A 25,521-nucleotide genomic window follows, 5' to 3' on the forward strand; every position below is an offset into this window, starting at 1 on the left:
AGTGTCCTCGTTCAAATGGACTTACCCCCTTATTTTTTATTACTTTTTGGGATCAAATTGGGGATCACATTACTTCAGCCTTGGAAGGTGTATGGAACTCGGGTGAGATGCTAGACTCACTTACAGAGGGGCTCATTCATTTGATTCCAAAAGGGGGGTCCAGGAATTTAGTGTCTTAGTGGAGACCGATTACCTTGTTGGGTACTTCGTATAAAATCCTAGCTAAAGCTATCAGCCTTCATTTGCAGCCCTTTCTCCCAGATCTTATCCATGATACGCAGACCAGATTTGTGCATGGCAGGAGCATCCTTGACAACATCTTCTCATTTTGGGAGACTTCGGATTGGGCCATGCATAATGGCTATAGGCTGGCCATTCTACTCTTGGACTTTGAGAAAGATTATGACAAGGTAGAGTGGGGCTTTCTGGAGGGCACACTTACTCGCTTTGGTTTCTCAGATGCATGGATCAGAGGGGTGTCAGTCCTCTACAGATCAGCCCATAGCTAGGTTCTTATTGGTGGAGTCAGGGGGGACACGTTTGAGATTACCATATCAGTTCGCCAAGGGTGCCCCTTAGCCCCCTTTCTGTTCCTATTTGTGGTTGAAGCTATGAGCTATTACATTAGAGCTCAAGTTGGTATTGTAGGGCTCAGGCTTCCTTTGAGGCAGGAGGATGAGCTCTTAGACAGTGAGTTAGCAGATGATACAGCTGTTTTTTTGGATGCCACTCCACAGACACTGACTTCATTCAGGACGGCGTTGTATTTGTTTTGCATTGCGGCAGGTGCACATATTAATTGGAACAAATCCAATGGCTTTTGGATCAGTGTTAATGAGGACACTCCAGACTGGGGGAATAGACATAGGGCCCACTTGGATTCAGAGGAGAGTTCCGTCAGATATCTAGGATGCCAAGTTGGGGTGGGCATCTCTCCGGCACAACAGTTTGCTCCCACGTTGAAGAGTATCAGGAGGAAACTCATCTTTTGGAGTTCTGCCAGACTTGGCCTTGCATCTAGAGTTGTGGTTGTGAACCAAGTATTATTGGCCACTGCCTGGTTCATTTGCTCATCTTGGTGCATATCTAGAGGTTGTACCGCTCAGCTCATGAGACCTATCAGGAACTTCCTATGGAGCGGTTTAGTGGATACATTATCACCGTCGTGGTGTTAGTCAACCTCAAGATACAACTCCAAGTGATACAGCCAAAGGTACAGCTGAGAAATCCATTCCCAAATGGGCAGTTGACATTTAGGATGCAAAGGATCAGCCTACTTTGGGGAGAACCAGGGCAAGCTCAAAAAGTGCTCATGGACAGGTCAATTTTGCATTGATGACCTCTGTTATGGAAGCTGAAATTGAGACTCAAAGTTTTGAGGATGCACAAGGACATCTTTATGGTGGCAGAAGGCCATGGAATCTAATATTAGGTCCATTGAAAAGAATGCCACATGGGATTTGGTTGATGCACCCATTGATAAAAATATTGTGGGCACCAAATGGATCTATAAGGTTAAGTATCATTCCGATGGTACTGTGGAAAAATACAAGGCCCATCTTGTTGCCAAGGGGTATGCTCAAGAAGAGGGAATTGACTATGAGGAAACTTTTGCTCCGGTAGCCAAAATGACTACCATCCATTGTCATTTCTCTTGCTGCAAATTATGGTTGGTCAGTCTATCAGATGGATGTTAGGACAGCCTTTTTTAATGGAGATCTCAGAGAAGAGATCTATGTGCAGCAACTCCAAGGATTTGTGGTAAAGGTTCAAGAGCACAAGGTGTGCAAGCTTAGGAAAGCTTTATATGGGCTCAAACAAGCACCCCGTGCATGGTATCACAAGATACATCATTTTTTGGTGTCCCAAGGCTTTGTCAATACACATACAGAGCCTAATCTTTATGTTCTGCAAGAAAACACAGATTTGGTCATTCTAGTGCTTTATGTGGATGACATACTACTCACAAAGAGTAATACACAGCAAATTGCAGCAGTGCAGTCCGCTTTATGTCAGACATTTGACACGACAAATTTGGGTTTATTGCACTATTTCTTGGCATTGAGTTTTGGCAGACCCAAGAGAGGATATGCATGTCACAGACAAAGTATGCTAAAGGTCTCTTGCAGAAATTTAAGATCGAAGAAAGCAAACCTGTGGCTACTCCATCGGAAAAAGGACTCAAACTTACCAAGCATGATGAGGCTGAAAAGTTTGACGGCACACTTTACAGGCAGTTGGTTGGTAGTCTCATTAAATTATGCTCCACTAGGCCAGACATTCCCTATGCTACAGGGTTGCTAAGTCAATTTATGCAGTCCTACTATTAATACACACCTAGAATGTACATCCTATCTCCCCCTTCCGGGAGCAAACAAATCCAGCCGCGACTCAGAGACTGGGGGAGAGAACCTGTGTCAAAGATCTCCTGGCAGGCCCGTAGGAGCGGGTGCGGATGTGCTCCCAGAAGAAACGAAAAAAGTCAGAGTCAGACCATCCTCCCCTGGGCACTTCTGAGGGGGGAAAGGGCCTTGAGAGCCTCCTAGAGCTCCTTCGTGAAAGGAGCCTCTAAAAATCTGCTCAAGTCCAAAGAGACCACTTCTAGAACCTGCGCTCCCAGACTGGCTCTCTAGCCACAAGGGAAGCTGGGGTCTCCTCCTCTATCTGAAACAACTGCCTGTAGAAGTCTGTAGTCATCTGTAGAATCACCTAGGGATCCGTATGCACCTGACCAGATGCATCTCTCAACCGCTACAGCTGTGCACCTACTGAGCGTGGCCCCATGACCTGGAAGAACTGTCGTGTCATCCTGTTCCCCTACTGCACCCATCTGGCCCGAGAAGAGTGGTATGAGATCTCGGTCTGCCACACCTCCATATCCTGCAAGGTCAGCCTTGCAGCCTCATATCTCTCGCTGAGCCACTGCAACCCAGGGTCCTGCTCTCTGAGGCACTCTATGGAGGCCAAGTCCCTCCACAAAACTCTCCCCCTCTCCTGCAGGGCAAGCCTCCTCAGTATCCTATCCGTGAATCCACTAATTATTCAAATACATACTGAATTTGACCCTGCTCATCCATTGAAGGAAGCTCCTCCAATACCTGATCAGTTGGACCCAAATACAATCAAACTATGGAGAAGAAACTCATATCTGGTCACATATTATGTGAAGTGAATGAACACTGCTACAGCTGTCCAAAGTCCTTCAATAATACAAGCTGATCTAAAGTCAGGATAGTGATGGAGCAGTAGATAAACAACTCCAGATAACTAGAAATGATCAAATATGGTCCCAAATATCAGCTGAGCAAGTAGGGATAGTGGTCAGTGGAAACCAGTGATGCACCCTTTGGAGTCTCCAATTTCTTTGGATCTGTATTTGCTGGCTCATCTTGAATACCAGATATCTTCCCTGAATGTATCAACGCACCTAGAGATAATGTCTCACATCCACCTGCCTCATTGTTGTTTCTGTATCAGCAAATGCACTAAGAACAGTTGCATGGGTAGTACCAGTGCCTGTCTCACCCTGTTGAGTCAACTCTGAAAGCTCGGCACTTGAATACTGAAGAGCTTGAGAAGAAAATAAACCATAACTCAGACAAAACACAGAAGGGTTTCCTAATGCTGCACACATCTCCTGCAGCGAGATGAGCATCACCATGCTTCCATAGCTGTATCATGAACACATCGACATTCACTGTCCTTCATATTCTGCCATGATGTTGCAATAGTTGGCACAGCATCAGAATTTAGAGCATTAAAAAAAAAGATTGTGAATTCTCATTACTATCAAGGGTAAACTTGAGCTAGAATAAGCAATCTCCAATGGGTAGGCATCTGTATTCCTCTCTCAGCAAGATGAGTAACCATCATTGCATACCCAACAGAGTTGTGACACCAATCTGTGAATTTACAGTGAAAGAATGGACTGGTAGTCACGATTAGTTGTGGAGTTCACATTAAGTGGACACACCAGGGTCATATGGTTAAAAAGACTCCCTTGCTGTCCTATGAATAACCCCCATCATTATCCTTGACATCATTCTAACAATCATGGAATTCAGAATCTGCTACTGGATTATTAGAGGCTAGATCATCATGGGTGTGATTTTTTGGTGAGCTTTTTGTCATGAGCTTTTTTTCAATTTTCATGAATATTGTGAGCTTTTCATTCACCTGAGAGAGAGAGGGGGAGGGGGGGTTTCATGGAGTGGGGTGGGTGGAAAGTTTGGGTTATGGTTGCAGTTAAGAGGAGAGAGGGGGGAGAGGGGAGATAAAGGAAAAGGAGAGGGATGGTCGCATGGAGAAGGGAAGGGAGGGGAGTTGGAACATATATTCATTATCATAGTTAGAGGGGGAACTTATAAGGTATGCAAAGAGGAGTGCAAGGAGGAGAGAGAGGATGAGGAATGTGAAACTTATGTTCATCTCCTAAATGTAAAGGGGAAGGGAGAGAGAGGATGAGGAATGTGAAACTTATGTTCATCTCCTAAATGTAAAGGGGAAGGGAGAGCATAAGGGAAATTTGTTCATTTTCAAAGTGTATAATTTGATAGATTTGACCTCATATTTGGATTCCTCGTCGAATTCCGGTCATTTTGAGTACCAACATGACCATATTCCGATAAAAATTGGAAACCATATTCCGATAAAAATTGGAAAAATGGTGTTTTTGTCATTTTGGCCTGTTTTGGGCCTGTTTTGAGTCTGCGCTAGCATGGTACTCAAAATGACCGGAATTCGACGAGGAATCCAAATATGAGGTCAAATCTTTCAAATTATACACTTTTAAAATGAACATATCTCCCATAGTTCCTCCCTTCTACTTTGAATATGGACATATCTTCCATAATTTTTTGCCTCCTACTGCCACTCATATCCGCCCCCCCCTTGTGCATAGGATACACTCTTCCACCCCTTCCACATGCTATGAAAATGAACATATCCTATATCCTCTCCCCCTCTTTCTAACCTCCCCAGCTTTCTTATAACAAGAACATGTATGGATTTCTAAAAAAAGCTCGCAAAAACAAAGGAAATGGTAAAAAAGCTCACATTAAAAAGCTCGCCAAAAGATTTTTCCCGATCATCATCCAAGTCACTCCAATGTTCCGGGGTCCATATTTCTCCACAAAGATAGCACAAATTCTTCTTTTTCCTTTCATCCATCAATGCCTGAGAGACTTGCTTCACCACCTTCTCCCTCTTGTCACTTGACGACTCCTTAGCGCTAGGCCTGATTAGGGACTTGGCCTCCTCAGCCCTAAAGGGTTTAGTGCTCCCAATCTTGCTGCCATAGACAGTAGGATACCTAGGGATAGGAGTAGCTGTTGTAGAAGATTCCTCTTGCTTAGAAACCATTGGAGGGCTACTCATGTTAATGGGTTTGCTGTCCATGTGACCAATCTGCCCAATCCTTTCTCCTTCAAGCTATACTTACACTCATAGAGTTCTGCCAACCTCATCACCCTTAGGAGTGGTAGGATTGAGGGCTGTCACATCAGCAGCAGCAATGCTGAGATGGAGTCCGTAAATGAATTTAAGCAGCCTACTTTAAGCAGCTATGCTGAGATGGAGTCCGTAAATGAATTTAAGGAGCCTAGGATAATATAGTTCCTCACAGAGCCTTGCTGAGATAGTTGATACCATTCACAAACAAAATAGAAGATACAAATCACTTCTCCCAAGAGTGAGAAGTGATTCCCTTATGTTGAAGTTTTCTCCACCAGAAATGAGCCTAATCCTCCAAGTGTAGGACAGCAAATCTTATCTTATTTTGATCATTTCTAGGATAGAACAGAAAATAGTATTCCATTTTACTCGGCCATTCCTCCAATTCACTAGGGGTACAAGTATCACCCTTGAACTTAGATAAAACAATCTTATCCTTGACATCCTTTGTTATGCTCTAGCCGAGATAGCATGACCTCGGAAAGATCGGTGGGCATTTTCTCTTAGATGACTGACTTCTGTAATATTTAATGTGCGTAAATAAAATGGTCAAGAGAAGTAACTGCCAAGGTCCTAGGTGAGGGTGTAATGGCATTGACTAGGTGGTTCTGAGTGCTAAGGCCTAGGTGCACCTAAATGTGTAATAATGCCAAGGGGCAAATGTTCTAAATTGTGCCCCAAGAGAGAGGTAATTGGTGTACCAAGTAAAAAGGTCTAAAATGAGGACATGTGGCAGAGGGAACCATCTAGGGAGATGTGGGTTTGTGGATAGGCATGAGAGATAAAATTACGTATCATAAGAAACATGTGATCCACGAAATAGGCTGGGTGGATATACCTGATGCCATCACCCGTGATTGATGAAACCAAGAGAGAGAAATAGAAAAGGTTCGTTTCATTTTGGTATTAGAGCATGCGAAGGTCAAGGTGCCTAATATTGCCAACTATAGACAGAAGTACGCTGGTCGGATGACCGAGCGCAGTTCTGATGTGATCGAGGTTTGGTTACACAAGTGGGAAGAAGCCTTCGCCATTTGTGAAATCAGATCTGATCTAAAGAAAATCCGTGAGGCCACTCACCTGTTTATTGAGGCAGCGGATAGATGGTGGATAAAGCAACAGAAAGATCAGGTTGCCCCCTACCACCTGGGAAGGGTTTGAAGCTGAATTTAAGAAACACTTTCTTCCACCTGACGAAGAGTCCCAAGCTTGGGATGCTTATAGAAACCTTCGTCAGAGGAATTTGTCAGTGGCAAAGTACACTGACAAGTTCAGAAAATGTGTTATGAAGATAACAGACCCTCTCCCTATGTCGGTTCAGTTAAAAGACTATATCTATGGACTGAACGACAAAATTAAAATGGAAGTTCAGGCTAAATATGTGACTACATTAGATGAATCTCTTGCAATAGCCCTGAACTATGAGGATGCCAGAGGCAGATCTAGTGGATTTGTGCAAGTAGGGACTCAGTATGAGTACCCGAGAAAAGTGGGATTTCAGAGGAAATGGACTTCAAAGACAAGTGTCTCCCAGCCAAGTGGCCAAACCAAGCAGGTGAAGCCGGTTGAGGGAGCAGCAAAAACAAGTACCACCGTTGGGGTGAAAAGGAAAATAACTCCAATGGCAGCCCGGGCTTGGTCAAAGTCCTCGTTGACCCCTGAACAAAAAGAGAAAGCTAGAAAAGAAGGATTGTGCTTCGGCTGCCTCTAGCGACATCAGTGGAAAGATTGTCCACTGAATAAAGACCGTCGCACGGCCAATATGATAATATCTGAATGCGACGCAGAAATGTAGGAGAGTCCCGATGCGGAACATATGCAGATGCAATTGGCGGGACCTTCTCAGAGGTTAGTACCTGTGTTGTTAAGTGTGTCTGTTACTAAGTTAGTAAGCGGTGCACCTGATAACATCCTTTCAAAGCCCGCAACAACAGAGTATACGGTTTTCGATAAGCCCGAGTTGATTAAAATGAAAGGGCAAGTAGCCAGTCATGATGTGATTGTGTTGTTTGACTCAGCGTCAACACACAATGTAATCAACTCAAAGCTTATTAAGAGGCTCAAGTTGAAAACTAGTCCGTCTGACTATGCTTATACGGTCAGGATGGCGGACGGAAGTTCAACTGAAGTATGGGACCAAAGGGTTACCCAGTTGGAACTTCGAATTCAGGACTATGTTGAGAAGTTGGACTTTGAACTGACCAGACTTGCTCACACAGATATAGCCCTAGGCATGGCTTGGCATTTTTGGAAAAATCCAGCCATTGATTGGAAAAAGCATATTTACCAATTCAAGATGAACAGGGTAGAATATGTTTTGCGAGGTGAAAAGGATTTACCTCGAGGACCATTGATTTCAGCCATGGAAATTCGGAAGACTCCGAAAGAGTTTCTGTGTCTGTGTATAGCATCGGTAGAGTCGATTGATGATGCATCGACTAGCACTGAGGCTACCCAAGATGGAAAAATGGACGAGTTGGCTAAAGAAATATCAGAGAAGTTCTCTGAATGTTTTAGGGATGAACTACCTTATGGGTTACCTCCAGAGCGGAAAGTTCAGCATAAGATTGAACTGATCCCGGGGGCAAAACCTGTAAAAAGACCTCCCTATAGAATGAGTTTTACTGAAGAGGCGGAGGTGCGTAGACAACTGGAAGAATACCTCAAGTTGGGGCAGATTCAACCAAGTTTCTCACCTTTTGCTTCGCCAATGATATTAAAGAAGAAAAAGGATGAGACGTTTCGCCTCTGTATAGATTACAGAGCATTGAATAATATCACTGTTAAGCACAGGTATCCGATGGCTCGGATTGATGATTTGCTAGATGCATTACATGGAGCCGTGACTTTCAGCAAGATAGATCTTAAGTGTGGCTACCATCAAATCCGGATTAGAGCCGAGGATGTGCATAAAACCGCTTTCAGAAGCAGGTTTGGTCATTATGAGTTTTTGGTAATGCCCTTTGGACTTACCAATGCTCCAGCAACATTCGTCATGCTTATGAACGATTTACTACGTCCGTATATCGGAAGTTTGTAGTACATTTTATTGACAATATTCTAGTGTTTAGTAAAAGTATTACTGAGCATCGTGAACACTTGAGAATAGTGTTCAGTACTTTGAGGAAAGCCAGTCTTTATGTAAATAAAAAGAAAACTATACTGTGTATGGTTAGGCTTGAATATTTAGGGTTCATAATTACTCCACAGGGGGTAGAAATGGATCTGAAGAAAGTGGCTACGATACTAACTTGGCCAATCCCTCAGAGTCTGACCGCGTTGCAATCATTCTTGGGATTTGTCCAATTTTATAGAAGGCATATCAAAGGATATTCCGAAATAGTATCGCCATTGACTGATCTAACCTCAGATAAAGTACCTTTTATTTGGAGACAGAATCAACAAGAAAGTTTTAACACCATAAAACAAGCTGTGGTCACAAGACCGATGTTAAAAATAGTTGATCCCCAGAAACCGTTGTTCCTGGAAACCGATGCAAGTGGCATTGCTGTAGGAGCAGTTCTCCTTCAAGAGGGAAGGCCAGTAGCCTTTGAAAGCAAGAAGCTTTCTCCCTCTCAGAGGAATTGGCCAACTCATGAATTGAAGTTGTATGCTGTTATCCATGCTTTGAAAACATGGAGGCATTATTTGTATGGTTCAGAGTTTTATGTGGATGTGGATCATGATACTCTGAAACATTTTTGTAGATAGCCTGACTTGAGGGGCCGCCAAGCTAGGTGGACAGAGCTCATGCAGGAGTTTAATTTAACGACTCGGTACCGAAGAGGAAAAGGTAATAAGATTGCTGATGCGTTGTCTCGCATTATGCACAATATGAGTTTCACAGTATTAGAGAGTGCTCTAATGACCGAGATCAGAGAAACTCAAAAGGTGGACGAGTTTGTCCAGAGCTTATGGCCTAAAGCTCATGAGTTTAGACCCGGGGAAAATGAAAAGGATGACCTGGCATCCAGAAAAGACCAAACTTATGCAAGATATACCATAAGGGATGGTATGCTGAAAAGAAATGGCAAGGTTATAGTACCTAGTCAGAATGATCTCAAGCAGAGAGTCATTCGACAGTGCCATGATAGCCCATGTGCAGGACACCCAGGGGTCGAGAAGACATATGATCTCGTGAAGCGAGATTTCTTTTGGCCAAAGATGAAAAAGCATATTCATGAATATGTGACACGGTGTTTCTCGTGTCAGGTAAGTAAGGCCGAGCGGGTGAAGCCACCCGAACTTTTACAGCCCTTGGAAATACCACTAAGTAAGTGGGAGAGCATTTCCATAGACTTTATTGTAGGGTTGCCTACAACACAAGGAGGGTATGATTCTATCCTTGTGGTGGTTGATCGTCTAACCAAGATGGCTCACTTCATTCCGACTAGAGAGTTTGTTAGTGCCCCGCAAGTGGCGGATTTGTTCATTAGACATATATTTTGTCTGCATAGATTGCCTAGATCCATAGTGTCAGATAGAGATGTCAGATTTACCGGTCATTTTTGGACAGCGGTATTTGAGACACTAAGGACTGAGTTGGAAATGAGTAGTGGGGATCATCCTGAGATGGATGGTTAGACGGAGAGAGTCAACCAAACTTTAGAGGATATGCTGAGGGCATATGTGTCATTGAGGCAACATACATGGGACAAGTGGTTGCCATTGTTGGAGTTTGCCTACAATGATAGAAAACATTCCTCTACCGGGTTCAGTCCGTTTGAGCTGAACTATGGTTATAGACCAACGAATCCAACTATAGTTGGAGTGCCTCAGAGAGTGCCTAGTGCCGCGAACTTCGTGGTTCAGATGCGGGAGATGCTAGCACTTGCGAGAGCTAATATCCGCCAGGCTATGGATAGAGCCAAGGTGTATGCGGATGAAAACCGGTCTATAAGAGTATTTAAGGAAGGAGAACAAGTTTTTCTCAGAGTTCCTTCGCACTCAAAGTCGTTGACTTCAGGAGAGTGTGCTAAGTTATCACCTCGATACTGTGGGCCGTGGTTAATTCTAAAAAGAATAGGCAAGGTAGCCTATAAATTAGAATTACCAACGGGGTGTAAGGTGCACCCAGTGTTTCATGTTTCTCGTTTAAAGAAATTTTTGCATACTGGTGACTCACTAATCGAAGGTGTGGTTTTGTTTCAGGAGATAGAGGATAATGCGAGGTGCAAACCAACAAGAATCCTGGACCGAGGAACAATGCAAATACGAAATCGAAGATACCCACGGTGTTGGTTGCATGGCATGGTCAGCCTCTATCCGAAGCTACTTGGGAATCCGTATACCAGTTGCGGAGAGTGTTCCCAGATTTCATCATCGAGGACGCTGATGCTTGAAGAGGAAAGGAATGTTATGCTCTAGCCGAGATAGCATCACCTCGGAAAGATCGGTGGGCATTTTCTCTTAGATGACCGACTTCTGTAATATTTAATATGCGTAAATAAAATGGTCAAGAGAAGTAACTGCCAAGGTCCTAGGTGAGGGTGTAATGGCATTGACTAGATGGTTCTGAGTGCTAAAGCCTAGGTGCACCTACATGTGTAATAATGCCAAGGGGCAAATGTTCTAAATTATGCCCCAAGAGAGGGGTAATTGGTGTACCAAGTAAAAAGGTCTAAAATGAGGACATGTGGCAGAGGGAACCATCTAGGGAGATGTGGGTTTGAACTTTGTGGATAGGCATGAGAGATAAAATTACGTATCATAAGAAACATGTGATCCACGAAATAGGCTGGGTGGATATACCTGATGCCATCGCCCGTGATTGATGAAACCAAGAGAGAGAAATAGAAAAGGTTCGTTTCATCCTTGTCTTGAGTAGGTCCCCTAGGTTCAGCAATTAATAGACTGAATATATTGATGAAATGGCATGACTGACCTGAGATCAGCAGGTAAGGTCTTGTATTCATTAAACCTTTGACAGACAGAGGCTATCTACCTCAGGGCTGGCACTCTTAGGGCATTACTCTTTAGTGGCTCCCTGCCACAAATTCCCATGAAAAGTGCTCTGCTACCACTGTAGTAGCTAAACTAGCCTACAACATGCTAGTTTAGGTCTAGTTCACAGCCTATTAATGTAGAAATGGCAGCAAATGAATGCAAAGGTAAAGGACAGCATGCAGGTTGCAGAAATTCATGAGCTGATCCATCAAAGTACCTAGATTTGTGCGTAGATCCAGCTAGGGAGGGGCTGCACCAGCAACGGGGCTAGGAAAGAAGATTCCTAGGCTTGGAGAAAATTCCTAGTTCAGCCTAGAGCTAGTCAAGCTTTAGCTGTAAATTAGTGATCACAAGATTGCATTAAGAATGAATGGGTACATAGTAGAGCAGGGCACTCTTTAATAGGTGTGGTCCTGGAATTAATTACAAGTCTACTTATGGGATGGCCAGCCTATGATGTCACGTGGCAACTTATGGCTCCCCTACTTAAAGAACTATTCATTTACAAGCCATTAAAAGGCCAACCATTCTATAAACTAAGTAAGTAAATTTACCCTTTGTTACAAGACTTACAACAGAGATTGTCACCCCGTGGTCGTCTTAGGCTGTGGCGAGCCAGTAAATTCATGATAGGCATTACCTTGCTCTTATTAGATATAGGACCAGGGGAAGAAATAGGATTCTCCAAAGGCATAGTTTGCATAAGTGGTAAACACAGTTGATCAATCGAACCACACCAAACCAAGTCTGCCAACCCCAAATCCATCTACCACCAGAGACTCCTTGGAGGACGATGCATTCTCCATCTATTTCTATTAGTCATTGTCCGTAGCTTAAATACTTTTTTAGGGGACTGCCAATCCAATGAAGAGGCCTTCTCTTCAGACATTTTATCCCCTGCCTTAGCATAGTTTGCATAAGTGGTAACAGAGTGGATCAACACGAACCACAGCAGACCAAATTCTGCCAACCCCAAATCCATCTACCACTACAGATTTCTTGGAGGAGGATGCATTCTCCATCTAGTTTGTATTAGTCGTTGTCCGTGGCTTGAATACTCTTTTAGGCGACTGCCAATCCGATGAAGAGGCCTTCTCTTCAGACATTTTATCCCCTGCCTTAGTAGGTGACACCTGCATTTTAGCTTTGCCTTTTTAGCCACTGAGGGCAGGCAATGCATTCCCTGAAGCACGGGTACATAGCACCGCTGCAGGCTGTGCCAAAGAAGCATCATTTGGGCGTGCATTCGCAGAGGGAGGTTTCAATAAAACCTGTTAGCATTCAGATTGCATATGTCCAACTGCCACATTCAAAACAAGACCCCACAAAATTTTCCCATATAAATTTAAAAATAACCTGTTGGAATGGAATTCCCATCATATCAACCTGAAGAGCAAGGTGTGGAGGGGTGGATCTATCAGTGTCTCACAACACACAAAACTTTAATGAAGGCCAAGATTGGGCCAAGTTAGTGAGGGTTAGGCTTTTTGCCCTCTCTAGGCTTGAACATCCCCTAGAGGAACTAGCCTAAACCTCACTAACTTGGCCCAATCTTGGCCTTCATTACAAAACCAAGGAGCAGAAAATCTCAGGTTTTGCAAAGAATCCCAAACCCTTACCTGGAGACCTTACCATTCCACGAACATGGTAGCCACGTACTAATAACAGTTTTACAAGCCAAGATGCAATAAATCCATTTGCTCCAGTGACGCATACTAAGCCCTTCATGGTCCCAGCTGCTTCAAATTATGTCCCTTGATTGAAATAAGAATCTTTTGTCACCTTTAGAATCCCTGCTCCAAAGATAAAATGGATCATGTCTCAGTAGCGAAGAAATGAACGACAAGTGAAAATCATCCTTGCTTTTAGAGTACAATACACAATACAATACACAAGCACTCCACTGCCATTTAATCAACTCTAATCTATCCCACTCACAGGAGCTGTCCATAAAATATCTCTCTTTCCAACCAGCCTAGAAAAAGCAGTACAATGAACAAGCATTCAACCACCATTTAATCAAGCAAGATGTGGACACAAAAATATACACCAACTCTGGTGGGGCTTCCAATCCGTGATTTAAAAAATCATGAAGATACAAACCATGGATTGTCCCAACTTAAAGAGGAAGAACACTTTTCTCATGGCTTACTTTCTCATTCAACACATCCACACACACACACACACATAGTTTCTTCTTGGAGCCCTTAAAAGGAAAATGTGAGCATGATTTCTCTGTATTCTGAAATATGGAAAGCTATTAAAGAGATGGATATAATTAAACAAGCTACTGAGGAGTCGCATGGAAATGGTGACACACCAAAGGTTGGCGACGGAGGACTTATAAACAAACATTATCTTCTCTACAAGGGTAGGTGCCAAATTCTATAAAGAGGGCATCTATTAAGCTTCTTTGGCCTTGCTAGGAAAGAGCTAGAGAATGTTTAGATTGCATTTCAATTTAATTTCAGGTATGTTCTTACTTTTCTTCCAAATGGATTTTGAATTTAGTACCATATAAATAATGCCTATGTCAAGGACACCCTGCTGCAACTGCTGCAAGTTTTACTAGCATTGAGCTTGGCTCAAGTGATGATCCTAACCTCAGCTTGGGGGTGGTCCAAAGTAGTGAGACTAAATGTTGAGTGGAAAGCCTGATGCCAAGAATTCATAGTGGTTGTGTCTTCATTCTTTTTAAACAATAACCACTCAAGGAGATTAGATTTAGACAGTGGCTTAACATTGGTATCAGAACCAGCCGGAAGATGTTGTATCTCATCTCACATATGGGTAAATCTTCAATCTTGCTTATGCAAAGCATAAAAAGGGGGAATCGTTTTGGGATGATGTATTTCATCTTGGTTGGAAGAGGCAATTGTTTTTCATAAAGGGCACAAATTTTGATGGCATGCAGGATGTTTTGGAATGGACCGATTGGTGTTCGCAATATAATATGAGTAATTCTTACACAAAAGTGATGAGTGACCAGGAAGACATGGGATTGACAAAGAGATCACAATTTTCGAGCTTTTCGATTTTCCTAGACAGCAAAACGTTTTGGGAAAATATTAACTACACCTTTTTGGGGCAAAATGCAAAAATGCTATTTTGGATCTAGAAAAACGTACATAATGGCTGGTTATAGTTCATGGAATCCTAGGAGACGTTAACAGATTAAATTCTGTCTCTATCAGCAAAATCAGCAAGGAAGAGTTCAATAGCGCCCATAATTTCTCTTGTTATACTCTACAAACCATCTAGTCATGCAAGAACAACCTATTGAAAGGCATCCAAGACACTTGATAATTTCAGCAGCAAACTAGCTCCTACACAGACATGTTTCGACTTTTGGTCATTATCAACGATATGTATCTCAGCTTAAGAGCTTGTGGTTTACTCCTAGCCAAAAACATGGACCGTTTTAATCCAAATTCCACTCCTAAAATGTTGCCCTTTCACCCCTACTTATGCACAACAACTGTACCGGTAACGTAAGAAATGTATGTTTTAGTTGCAGGGTCAGAGTCAGCTGATTTGAACATTGGAAAATAAGATGCTCTAATCACCATCCATGATTCATCCTACCTTTCAGCCATAGCCTATTGGACAAAGGAGGAGAAGCAGCAAGAGAAGTACATGGTTAAAAATGGAACACTTACTTTGAGATGCATCAACTAAGTTAAGATAAATGCCTTGTTTGGAACATAAATCTTTTCCCTGGTGGCAACACTTGGATCCTAAACCCACCACATGGACTGAATTCAAGCAGCAGTTTCATGAAGCTTTCATGTTAGTAAAAGATTTCGAGAACTACAAAAAGCTTCACAATGTCCAGATGATGTGTGCAAGGGTTTGGAAGTCTAGGGTCAAGAATTTAAACACTTGATGGCTAAAGTGGAAAGAGTGATCAGCAGCAACTGAGTGTAAGAAAGAGGTTCTAAGGAATAAAATTACTACACTTGAAGAAGCTGTTCTTTATGCCAAAACATATAACAATAAGTTAGTGCCATTGAAGAAAGGAACAAGTAAGCTGCAGCTATCTTTCCACAATAAGAAAGTCCAAAGGAAATACGAAGCAGGGTTTATAAGGATCGATCGCCAACACTTCTTCAATTCAAATCATGCAAATCAAGCAGAACAGCCTAAGTTGAATGAGGCCAAGATTGCTTGTGCAAAAATCCTCACTTTAAATGTATACAGCGTCCACACTCGACAGATGAGTGTCCAAAAAGTAACACTAGGAAAAAAGGGAGCTCATTTTGGGGCTCTGTAAGAAATTCACTATTTTTCCTTTTCTCTCTCTACAAAAGCAAGAAAATATGGATACTTGCGTGAGAAATGTCAGTGTGAAAAGGAATAAATATATTCTTTCACGTGCTTTACATTCAATGTTCATATAAGAGCAACACTTTTCTGTGCAGAATTTGGTGATTCTGATACCGCAGACACGTCCGGAACGACCCAAAACCCCAAAAACGGCACTGGAAACTCTGGAATCGGACACAAAAGGTGCCAAATCGCATTTTGCTGCAAATCTCACTTTTCGGCCTTTTTTGACCGTTTCCGGACCTCCGGATGTCCGATTCCAGCGTTTCCAATGCCATTTTTGGGATTTTGGGCCGTTCCGGACGCGTCTACGGTGTCAGAATCACCAAATTCTGCACAGAAAATAAATTTTCAAAAGATTCAAACTAGATCACCTCATTAATGTGACATGCTTCTACGAACATATAGTACTATCTCTTTTTCTTATTTTCATCTTCTTTTGTTGAATTTTCAACGTTACGTTGGCCCACTCCTGATTGGTTGAGAGCCTATTTTCTCTCTCTTCTAAAAGGCCCCAAAATGAGCTCCCTTTTTTTCTAATGAAGAAGGAAAAACGTTCTGGAGTCCATTTGGCGGAGGTCAAAGATAGAAGTAAGATTTATTTTTCCTGGTAATAAATCAAAACCCTCTGGAGTCCGTTTGATGGAGGTCAAAGATAAAATTAAGATAAAGGGAAAACCTTCTGGAGTCCATGTAGTGGAGGTGAAAGATACAAGTAATATTTTTTCTAGGTGATAAATCAAAAGATATACAGCAGCTGCAAGGAAAACGGAGGCTCAATCATTGGGAAAGAACACACTTGTAGAAAGTCAAAGCGGCAAGGAAAACGGAGGCTCAATCATTGGGAAAGAATACACTTGTAGAAAGTCAGTCAACGTTCTCTGCATGGGAACCTGACTACTTGTCAAAACTGTCCCAAACGGAATGTTCCAAGGAAACCGCTTAGAATAGATAGCATGCACGGCATAACACCACTAACATAAAAAGGATTAAACCTTAAGCGAAAGCAAGGGTGCAATTTTCGACGTCGTGCTTGTCACAATCACCCACAAGTGGAACAGATAGATTCACATGTTTTTTGCTTGAGCAAGTGCCTCTATCTTCGAGATTGACTAGTTGAGTTTTAAAATGAGGGTCTTCAATCCTGGATTTTCTCCTTTGAGGGACTATCTTTTTCAGCGATAACACCCGTAAGATAGACAGCTTACTTCCGCTGCATACTAGCTTGTGTTACAAAATACAGGATGACCGCTTTAAAAGCCAGGCTACCTAATGAATGATACGAAAACGGTGGACATTAAAATGACTAAAAGATAAAGATACGGTGAAATATAGTACTAATGAGTTGCAGTTAACTCAAAACGATCGCGCTTGAACACATCCTGTGCTTTATTCATTTATGGTTCATTGCGGCTGTCGAGATATCTTCTGAACTGCAAGTGTGCTCCTTGTTACAGAAACTACTTTAGAGACAGCTCCATGATTTCCGTTTCACCTTCGACCAGCTTTGTTCAAGACTAGTTCTTTCAGCACGGAATTTGCATGCGACTCGCGCTATCGTTCTTCTAAACTGCTCACACTTTCCTATGTGCTTTGCCGCAACCGATGAAATGCCAAGAAGAGCAGTAATAAATGCGAAGCGATCTATTACGTCGTTTTCAGCTGCTCTGAGTATCGTTCAATTTAAAAAACAGGCGGAGATTCCCCTGAATCGCGTCCAATCTTTTCTCTACGGCGAGCTACATGCATCGGAAGCCGTAAATGTATAAAGAAAGCGAAGAGGGGACGATGACTGAAACGAGGATGCGAGGAATTCTATCCAGAAAACGTCACTGAAGATGTCGACAATGAAAGCCGTGCCACCTTTAAATACGTGCTCACATGGACAGGAAGGGAATGAGATAAAGTGGGAAATGGTAGGGTGGTGAAATATCTTCATACCTTTATTGAAGGTGGTGGTGGTAATATACAAGAATGCTGATGGAGCCTATCACATCAAAGGAATGCCTTGCCCCACAATTAATTCACCTCCCACGTATATATTATGAGTTCTTGGGGTATCTAAGGTAGACTTTGGACCCTTCCCCTTTTTTAATTACCTAGGAGGACAAAGCTCAAAGATATTTCCTCAATATAAAACACACCTCCCATTGACCTTGCATCTCTAGTTACTTATTGCTTAAATGGAACTTCCTATGTGGAAGTGTGGCACAAGGGCATGCCTTGCCATCTCATCTTCTTTAGAACATTAAATTACTACAACCATGGACTATTTCCATAATGCCCTACATGAAAGAGTGGCACATGGGAATACCTTGCCTCGTTAACCATGGGCAATGCCACATGTCGTTACACATTACTCTAATAACGTCTTTATAATTGGTTCACTTTTATTCCTCCTAGTCCCCCCTGCAAAGTATGGAATGAGTACCATTCTAAATGTGGACATGAAGCCATAAGTATTATCAAGAGCTTGGAGATACTTCTGTGCATCGTCAACATCACATCTAAAGAAAACTTGAAAGGTTTCCATTTTCACACCTACTTTCCTTGTGCATTGCAGACCACCAAAACCTTCAGTCAACCTTTACAAGAGTGTGCACCTTCTTGTAAAGCCCCTCTTGGGCCTGCAGAGAGTTTACTCAATACCTACAAGAGTGACCACCTTCTTGTTAAGCAACATCCTAAGTAGATGGGGAGTAGATGCCTCAACCAAAATCTACACCTCCGAGTGTACACTACTCTATTCTTAGGAATTGTATTTCCTACATTACTCACTATGGATATTGTTGTATTTCATAGTCATGTTGACTATGGCAAAGTGATGCAATGGGGTTCTAGTGGATCCTTTAAAATATTTTTTGTAAGAGGACATAGATCATGTTTGGATGAATCAATCCCAAAGAGACTATGTACAAAGCATCCCAAAGAGACTATGTTTGGATAATTTTTGGCTCTTTATGCTTTAGTAGAATATCTTAAATACTCTGGATGAGGAAGTGTGAGCCACTTAGCATGAGGGAAGATAGTTGTCATTGTCTCCTTGTGCTTCGGGTTTCTTTCTCAATCTATCAAGTGGTGTTTTGTGTGTTGGAGAATCCCTACTTTTGGTTTTAATGGTATCAAAGCAAGGCTATACTCTAGGTTTGTTGGGAAGAAGAAGAAGAAACCTCCCTCATGTGAAGGTTTCAAGAAAGTACTTGTGAAACAGGGGTGAAACAATTTCAAAGGGAGAAAGACAAGTCAAAAAATCTTCTCCAAAGTCTAAAGGCTTTGCAAAGGAGAGATTTGAAGTTGAATCTTTGCATGTCAAAGGGTTTAAAACATTGACATCACATGATCTGCCTCCATGAAAGAGCTCTGCAAGTAGAGGACTAGGCCGCAGTAAAGAGTCACGTCTACAACAAGGACCAAACTATAGCAATGTGCCCCCAAGCTCTCTTTCCCTCCTTTTGAATTACTATAGGATTAGATCCACATCTTTAGAGTCTAGGTTTGTATCACAACTTCTGCTTAAAAGGATTCTTATTTTTTGACATATAGCCTCTAGCAAATAGTCTACAATAGAGACTAGTGGTTGTGCTCAATAGTATCAACACCCACTATTCATTAGACGTATAGTTAAGGATTAAAGATTCAGTGAAGGGTTCATCAAACGTTTGTAGCATCTTGGATAGACGATCGCTTTTTAGGCCTCTAGCTCTCCATACCCACTAGAGTGCTACAAAGAGTTATAGACTTTCAAGATTTGGGGTAGAGATACCTCTACTTGAGAATGCATGCATGTTGCAGATATTCAAGTTCAATTCAAGCTGACCAGGTGACAACTATGTCAGCAAGCTGACTAGATGACAGCTAGGTCATTGAGTTGACCGGGTAACAACTATGTCAATGAATTGGCCAGATGACAACTATGTCACCGAGCTGACCAAGTGACAACTATGTCACTGAGCTGACCAGGTAACAACTATGTCTGTGAGCAAACAAGGTGACAACTATGTTGCCACGTCAAACAAGTGACAACTATGTCAATTAGATCTAGAAATAACACCGTGGTCACTTGCGTACTGCGATGACATCTCTCTGAGTCCACTTGTTAGAACTATGTCAATGGTGGTGCAGGGGGCAGCCAGCTAGGAGCTCACATGGAGAAGATAAATGTACACGGAAGGAGTCAGAGGGCTAAGCGGTGCATAGAGAGGTGCACATGGGGTAATCATATCACCAACTAGGAGGAGTTCACGAGTCAAAAGTGGTTGAAGCCATGAAGAGTCCGAGGAGTGGAACGGATAAGAGACCGAGAGCCACCACCAATGGAAAGGAGGAGATAAGATTTTCAGCTAGAGAGTGGGACCCTCATGGGAGCTAAGGGAATGAAGGGGATGGGGAAAGGAGGGAAAGGGGCATTCTATGATTGAGAGGGGAACATGAGAGTGACAAGGAGTTTTTGGAGTCGAGAGCTCTCCTAGTAAAACATTGTAGGAGTCCTACTGGCGTACTTCTCTTCGATTCTAAATACTATGCTTCCCTCCATCTCTGTTTGCAACTATAGCTCTCCTTCACCTCATGTATTCCCCTCTTCATCCCCCTTCACTTTGTATAACGGTCCTTGTGTCATGTGGCTTGAGTTCTCTTGTGTTCATGTTGAAGGATGGCTCTTTAACTTTGTTTTGCTAGGCTTGCATCACTCTTGCACTCGCTCGCACCTTCGTCGGTGACACCCTTGTTCTCATACATTCTATCGTTGACAACATCGTTCCGCATGCACCATCGATGACACCAGTGGCCCTCCATTACTTGCTCCTTGCACCGGTGGCCCTAGGACTCTGGTAACACTTTCGAAAGTGTTAGGAACCCCCCCCTCAGATAGTTTATGGCAATCACAGTGGGACACTACTGGTGTTGAGTAGCACAAGTGAAGTGGTGTTCTAGGGTCCTAGGGAGATGTCTTATGCTGCGTAGTTCCGAAACGTTTGAAGGGGCTAGTGAGAGAACTAGGAGGCACTTGAGGAGAGTGGAAAAAAGACTTCTGGCCTACCAAACTCGGTACAAGAAGCATTACAGGGGATGAAAGATCGCGAAGACCTCAAAGCGAGCACAAAGTGAGCCCATTGGAGCAGTAGCCAGAGCAAGTAACTTCATCGACACCCTCATTGATTTGGATCAATAGGATCACTAGTGGTCAGGTCCGAACTTCGGAGAAGAAGAAGTACAAAGCGGAGAACATGTGAAAGAGGAAGGTACTAAGGACAAAGGTTCCTCAGGGACTCATCAAGATCAAGACAACCACTCTCCTCCTCTTGCAACGATATCTTCATCTTTACCAACTGCTCTCCCATCCTCTTTTAACCCCCACATCTTCTATGTTCTCACCCTTTCCCTCTGCAACACCAAGGTCATCTGCATATGCAATACCATTTGTGTACACTTCCTCTATGGCTACATCAATAGTGACTTCCCCATTGTGGTCCTCTGCAAGAGGTGTTCTCGGTGTTGTCTCCTCCTTTGGCTCACCCACACTCATTACAGCTCCGTTAGGACTCCTCCAACTCTCGCATCTACTTCAGCCTTTGGGGTGGGGATGGCCGTTCTTAGTCCTGCAAATAGAGCTAGACTTCTCAAGCTACTCAACAAGGTCCACATGAAGACTCAAAAGTTCAAAGGCCACCTCCATGAGGATGCAAAAGCTCATGTGAGGAAATTATTCAAAGCATGTAGAGCTAAAGGTGTTGAGAATGAGCATGCCTTCCTGCACATCTTCCCCTCGTCACATTTGGACGATGCTGCTAATGTATGGTATAGTCAATTTCCCCTTAACCAATTCTAGACTCCCCACTGTCCACCTTGGAAGAAGGAGGTGGGGATGCTCCTCTAGTGACTGAGTTGGTACTAGATGGTGATGAGGCCTCTGATATTGATGTTGAGTCATCCTTACTATTGTCACCCTTCATTTGTGACCTTGTCACAGCTCCCAAAATTGCACCAATCAAGTGGGGTTTGTCACCCTCCCCCACCACTACTACATCAACCATGTTGACTTGGGATGTTGATTCCCCTCTTCCATTGGGACAATCTCTGGTGTAGTGGTCATTTGTGTTGCACTTTGTACAAGAGGGTCCCCCGAACGGTAGTTGTGTACAGTCATCATGGTAATAGCCGTACTCGCCACATCTATAGCACATGATGGGTCTGCGAAAGTTGGTACCTCGTCTTGCACCTCCACGTCCACCTTGGAACCCACTCCGTTGACTGCATTGATAAGGAGATCCATATCCACCCCTTGACATAGGTGGTTGATACTATGCATAGTAGGGTGGAGGATAGAAGTATGGAGCCCCAATCTGATTGGGAGCAAAGGGCTTGGAGAAAATGAGGATTAGGAGGTAGTGAAGGTGGAATGGTAGGTGGTTCAGGTGCCTTCACGGGGGGTGAAACTAAGGAAATTGGCCTCGAAGTGGTCAGTGAGGCTCTGTTGACTGTAGCTACTAGAGGCTTCCCAATTGGATACTCCGGTACAAGCTTCCTCAACCCCTTAAGATACCTACACTCGGAGGCATCATGTCCATGAATTTCACAAAATGTGCAAAAAGGAGGTCAGAGTGGGTACCTTACGCTTTGATGGACATTCCCAGTAGCCATGGCCAGAACCCTTGCAGTCTGTGCACCAGAGACCACTTCTTGTCTGAGCTTCAAAGGGTGACGGTCCATCCACCCTTGTTCTGTCTTTCAGACCTTCTTTGATTTCTTCTAACTCCTTCTTGAGTTGCTTCCATGCCCGTGAGCCCTCTTCCCTTGGAAGTTGGGCAGTCTGATTATGTGTTCAGGTGAAACTTAGTTGGGACCGTTCCATCTTCACCACTTCCCTCAGGAAGTCTTGTAGTGAGGCATGCTTAGGACGATCTTCTCCTATTAGTGGATCAAAAAGAACCCGAAGGGCTTCATAGCCATCAAAACTTGTCACTAGCTCTAAAAGTACCTCAACTCCAAGTGAGCAGTCTATGCCTTCAAGGTACTAGGAGGTGGTCAGGAGTGTCACCAAAGATCTTCAATCTAGTTCTGAAGATGAAGGCATCACACCTCAGTTTCCCTCCCGCAAGTCCAAAACAGTGAGGTTTGCAATGAAAGTGACAACTTTAGGTCAAAAGCATGAGAAGGAGTCGCACACAAGCCCATCTACTCTCCACTCAAGAAGCACATTGAACAAAGAGAAGGAGATGGGGGTGAAGCCTAGTGGTGCCCAAGAAAAGGGGAAATAGGTGATCGAAGAGCCACCACAAGAAACATTGATTGAGAATCCAGAGGTACCTTCTCTCCCTCACGTGCCTCAGCTTGAAGCTCGATGGACGAAGGCACAAAAGGCTACTATTGTTCAGCTCTATTCTTTGATTAAAGACTTGATGGATTTTAGGCCCAACATCACCCTATGACAGCTCCGTCTATTGTCTCCATAGATTAAGTATCATACTATTGCATTATTGAATCGCATGCTAGGAGGTCACCAAAGGGGATCTATTTAGGGCAGGCCCACATAAGAGATAGTACCAGTTCAAGACGGGGTGACACTAGAAAATTTCTCAGCCTATACTGCCTCATGTGTGAACAAAGTCCCAAGCTCACGATGGTGGAAATCAATGGGGTGGAGCTAAAAGATGTCTTCTTCAATGGTGGGGTAGCCATGAACATCATGCCGAGAGGTACGCTCCAACAACTGAGCTTAAAGTGAACAAGTAATTTTCATTTTCAAGTGCACATGGCAGATCAGCGTAAGGTGAAGCCTATGGGAGCAATATTGGTCAAGTGATGAAGTTCGGTTGCCTATGGGATCCACCTTCTTGGAGATAGACATGGTGATTACTAGGGCTCATCACTGACCTATGGAACTTGGAGAAGAGGATTTTGAAGAAGTAGGGGTGGAGGAGGAGCGATGGGCACTTGGGGATGAAAAGAATGGGTGGAGGATTTTGAAGAAGAAACAAGGGTGGAGGATGAGTGAAGGGCACTTGGGGATTGGGCCATATGGAAAGAATAGTTGGCCTATGTGGAGGACTCACCCTTCTAAGATGAAACTTATGCAATAGTAGCATGAGATGATGGTGAGAGCTTGATGTACTTGTTGGAACATGCTAGACAAGATGAGGAAGAAGCTATCAACACACCACTTAAGATAGAATTTATTGCATGATCAGAAAGACTAAGTTACTTAATAAGCAAAGCTATGCCTTCATCCTCATCAGTACTCAAGCATAAGCTGCCAACTGGGTTTTGAAACATTCTGGAATCTCTTCGGTAAAAGAGGTGCTTACTACACTTTGTCAGCTACAGCAACAAAAAGTAAAAAGGAGGAGAAATGCGATGAAAGCACTAACTTGTACAAAGACGAAAGAACCTATAAAATTGGAAAGTAATCCCTTCATGCTTAGCTATATTAAAAATGTTAATGTGAGGCATTCTATTGATAGCACACTCAAGTTGTTGCCGTTTACCATTTATATCAACTTCTAAACCTACGGTTGTCATACAATTAAGTTCAAAAAATTCGAAAGGATAAGTTCCTTCGCAAAAGAATTTGGATCTTTTGTACATAAAATCTTTAAATATTAAAAGAACTTGGAGAAACATCTATGAAGCTAACTAAGTTTTCAATTGTGTATAAACAGAAAACCCACGAATAAAAAGATAGAAGTTTACTAAGAATGCAGCACAGCTAGTGCCAATCAAGTTTTTGAATTTTTTATTTCAGCCAACACAAATCAAAAAGTAAGGCTGATTTTTCAATTCTAAAAATTTTGCATCTACAATTTTTGTCCAAATCCCTTCATGAACATCTGCATTAACCTCCAGCCCATGCATTTGTAGAACTTAGTGGTGACTTGGTCTTGTTATATTATTCAAGTAAGTTCCTGAAGCATAAACCTAAGTTCATTAGTGGGTGGACAGGTCCTTTCTACATCACCAAGATTATTCCAAGTGGTGGTGTTTACTTGGCCACCTTGGAAGGAAAAAGGTTATCAACACCCATAAATGGATCAAGGGTATAGAAGTATTATGTTTAGTAAGCATATCTCTTATGGTGATTCTTAAATTACCCTTACTTTAGTGCTCTCTCTCCACTTTGGTCATATGATGACAATCTTCTCATTCTTTTCACCCTGTTTACCCTTGTCACCTTGATCACCTTGGTTCCCAGGTGACAACCTTGTCATCCCCTTTCACACTCTTCACTCTGTTCACCTTGGTTATCACGGTGACAACCTTGTCACCCCGCTTCACCATGAACACTCTTGTCACTTGGTCATTCCAGTGACAACCTTGTCACCTCGCTTCACCATGTTCACTCTTCTCATCCTACTTCACCATGTTCACTCTTGTCACCTTGCTTCACCATGCCTACTCCAAGTTCATCTTGTCACCCTATTTCACCCTGATCACTCTTGTCACTAGGACATTCTAGTGACAACCTTGTCACCCCAATTCACCATGTTCACTCTTGTCACCCTGCTTCACCATGTGACAACCTTGTCACCCCACTTCACCATGTTCACTCTTGTCACCTTGCTTCACCATGTGACAAGCTTGTCACCTTGTTTCATCATGATCACTCTTGTCTCACTGGGTCATTCCAATGACCACCATGGTCACTCTTGTCACTAGGTCATTCGAGTGACAACCTTATCATCTCATACGAGGTCATTCTAGTGACAACGTTGTCACTTTGCTTCACTGTATTCACTTTTGTCACCCTGCTTCACCATGTTCACTCTTGTCACTGGGTCACTCCAATGACAACCTTATCACCCT

At 43.0% G+C, this 25,521-nt stretch overlaps 2 protein-coding genes across 4 annotated transcripts in view; both read right to left on the bottom strand.

The window, feature by feature from the left end:
* Nucleotides 1–17,645, bottom strand: part of LOC147880700 (cinnamoyl-CoA reductase 1-like) — a 90,963-nt gene extending 73,318 nt beyond the window's left edge. The window contains exons 1-2 of the mRNA XM_087370756.1: nucleotides 17,219–17,645; nucleotides 13,017–13,190 (exon numbers count right to left, since the gene is read on the bottom strand). Coding sequence (XP_087226882.1) covers nucleotides 13,017–13,125 — 109 coding nt within the window. The 5' untranslated portion in view covers nucleotides 13,126–13,190; nucleotides 17,219–17,645. The remainder of the gene's footprint in view (nucleotides 1–13,016; nucleotides 13,191–17,218) is intronic.
* LOC147880699 (cinnamoyl-CoA reductase 1-like) overlaps nucleotides 1–25,521 on the bottom strand; it is a 258,556-nt gene that overhangs the window by 73,374 nt on the left and 159,661 nt on the right. The gene's annotated exons all lie outside the window — the stretch shown is intronic.

Source organism: Dipteris shenzhenensis, chromosome 32, assembly GCF_047967505.1.
Source record: "Dipteris shenzhenensis isolate YYH24624 ecotype China chromosome 32, Dip_SZ_1.0, whole genome shotgun sequence".
NCBI lineage: Eukaryota > Viridiplantae > Streptophyta > Polypodiopsida > Gleicheniales > Dipteridaceae > Dipteris > Dipteris shenzhenensis.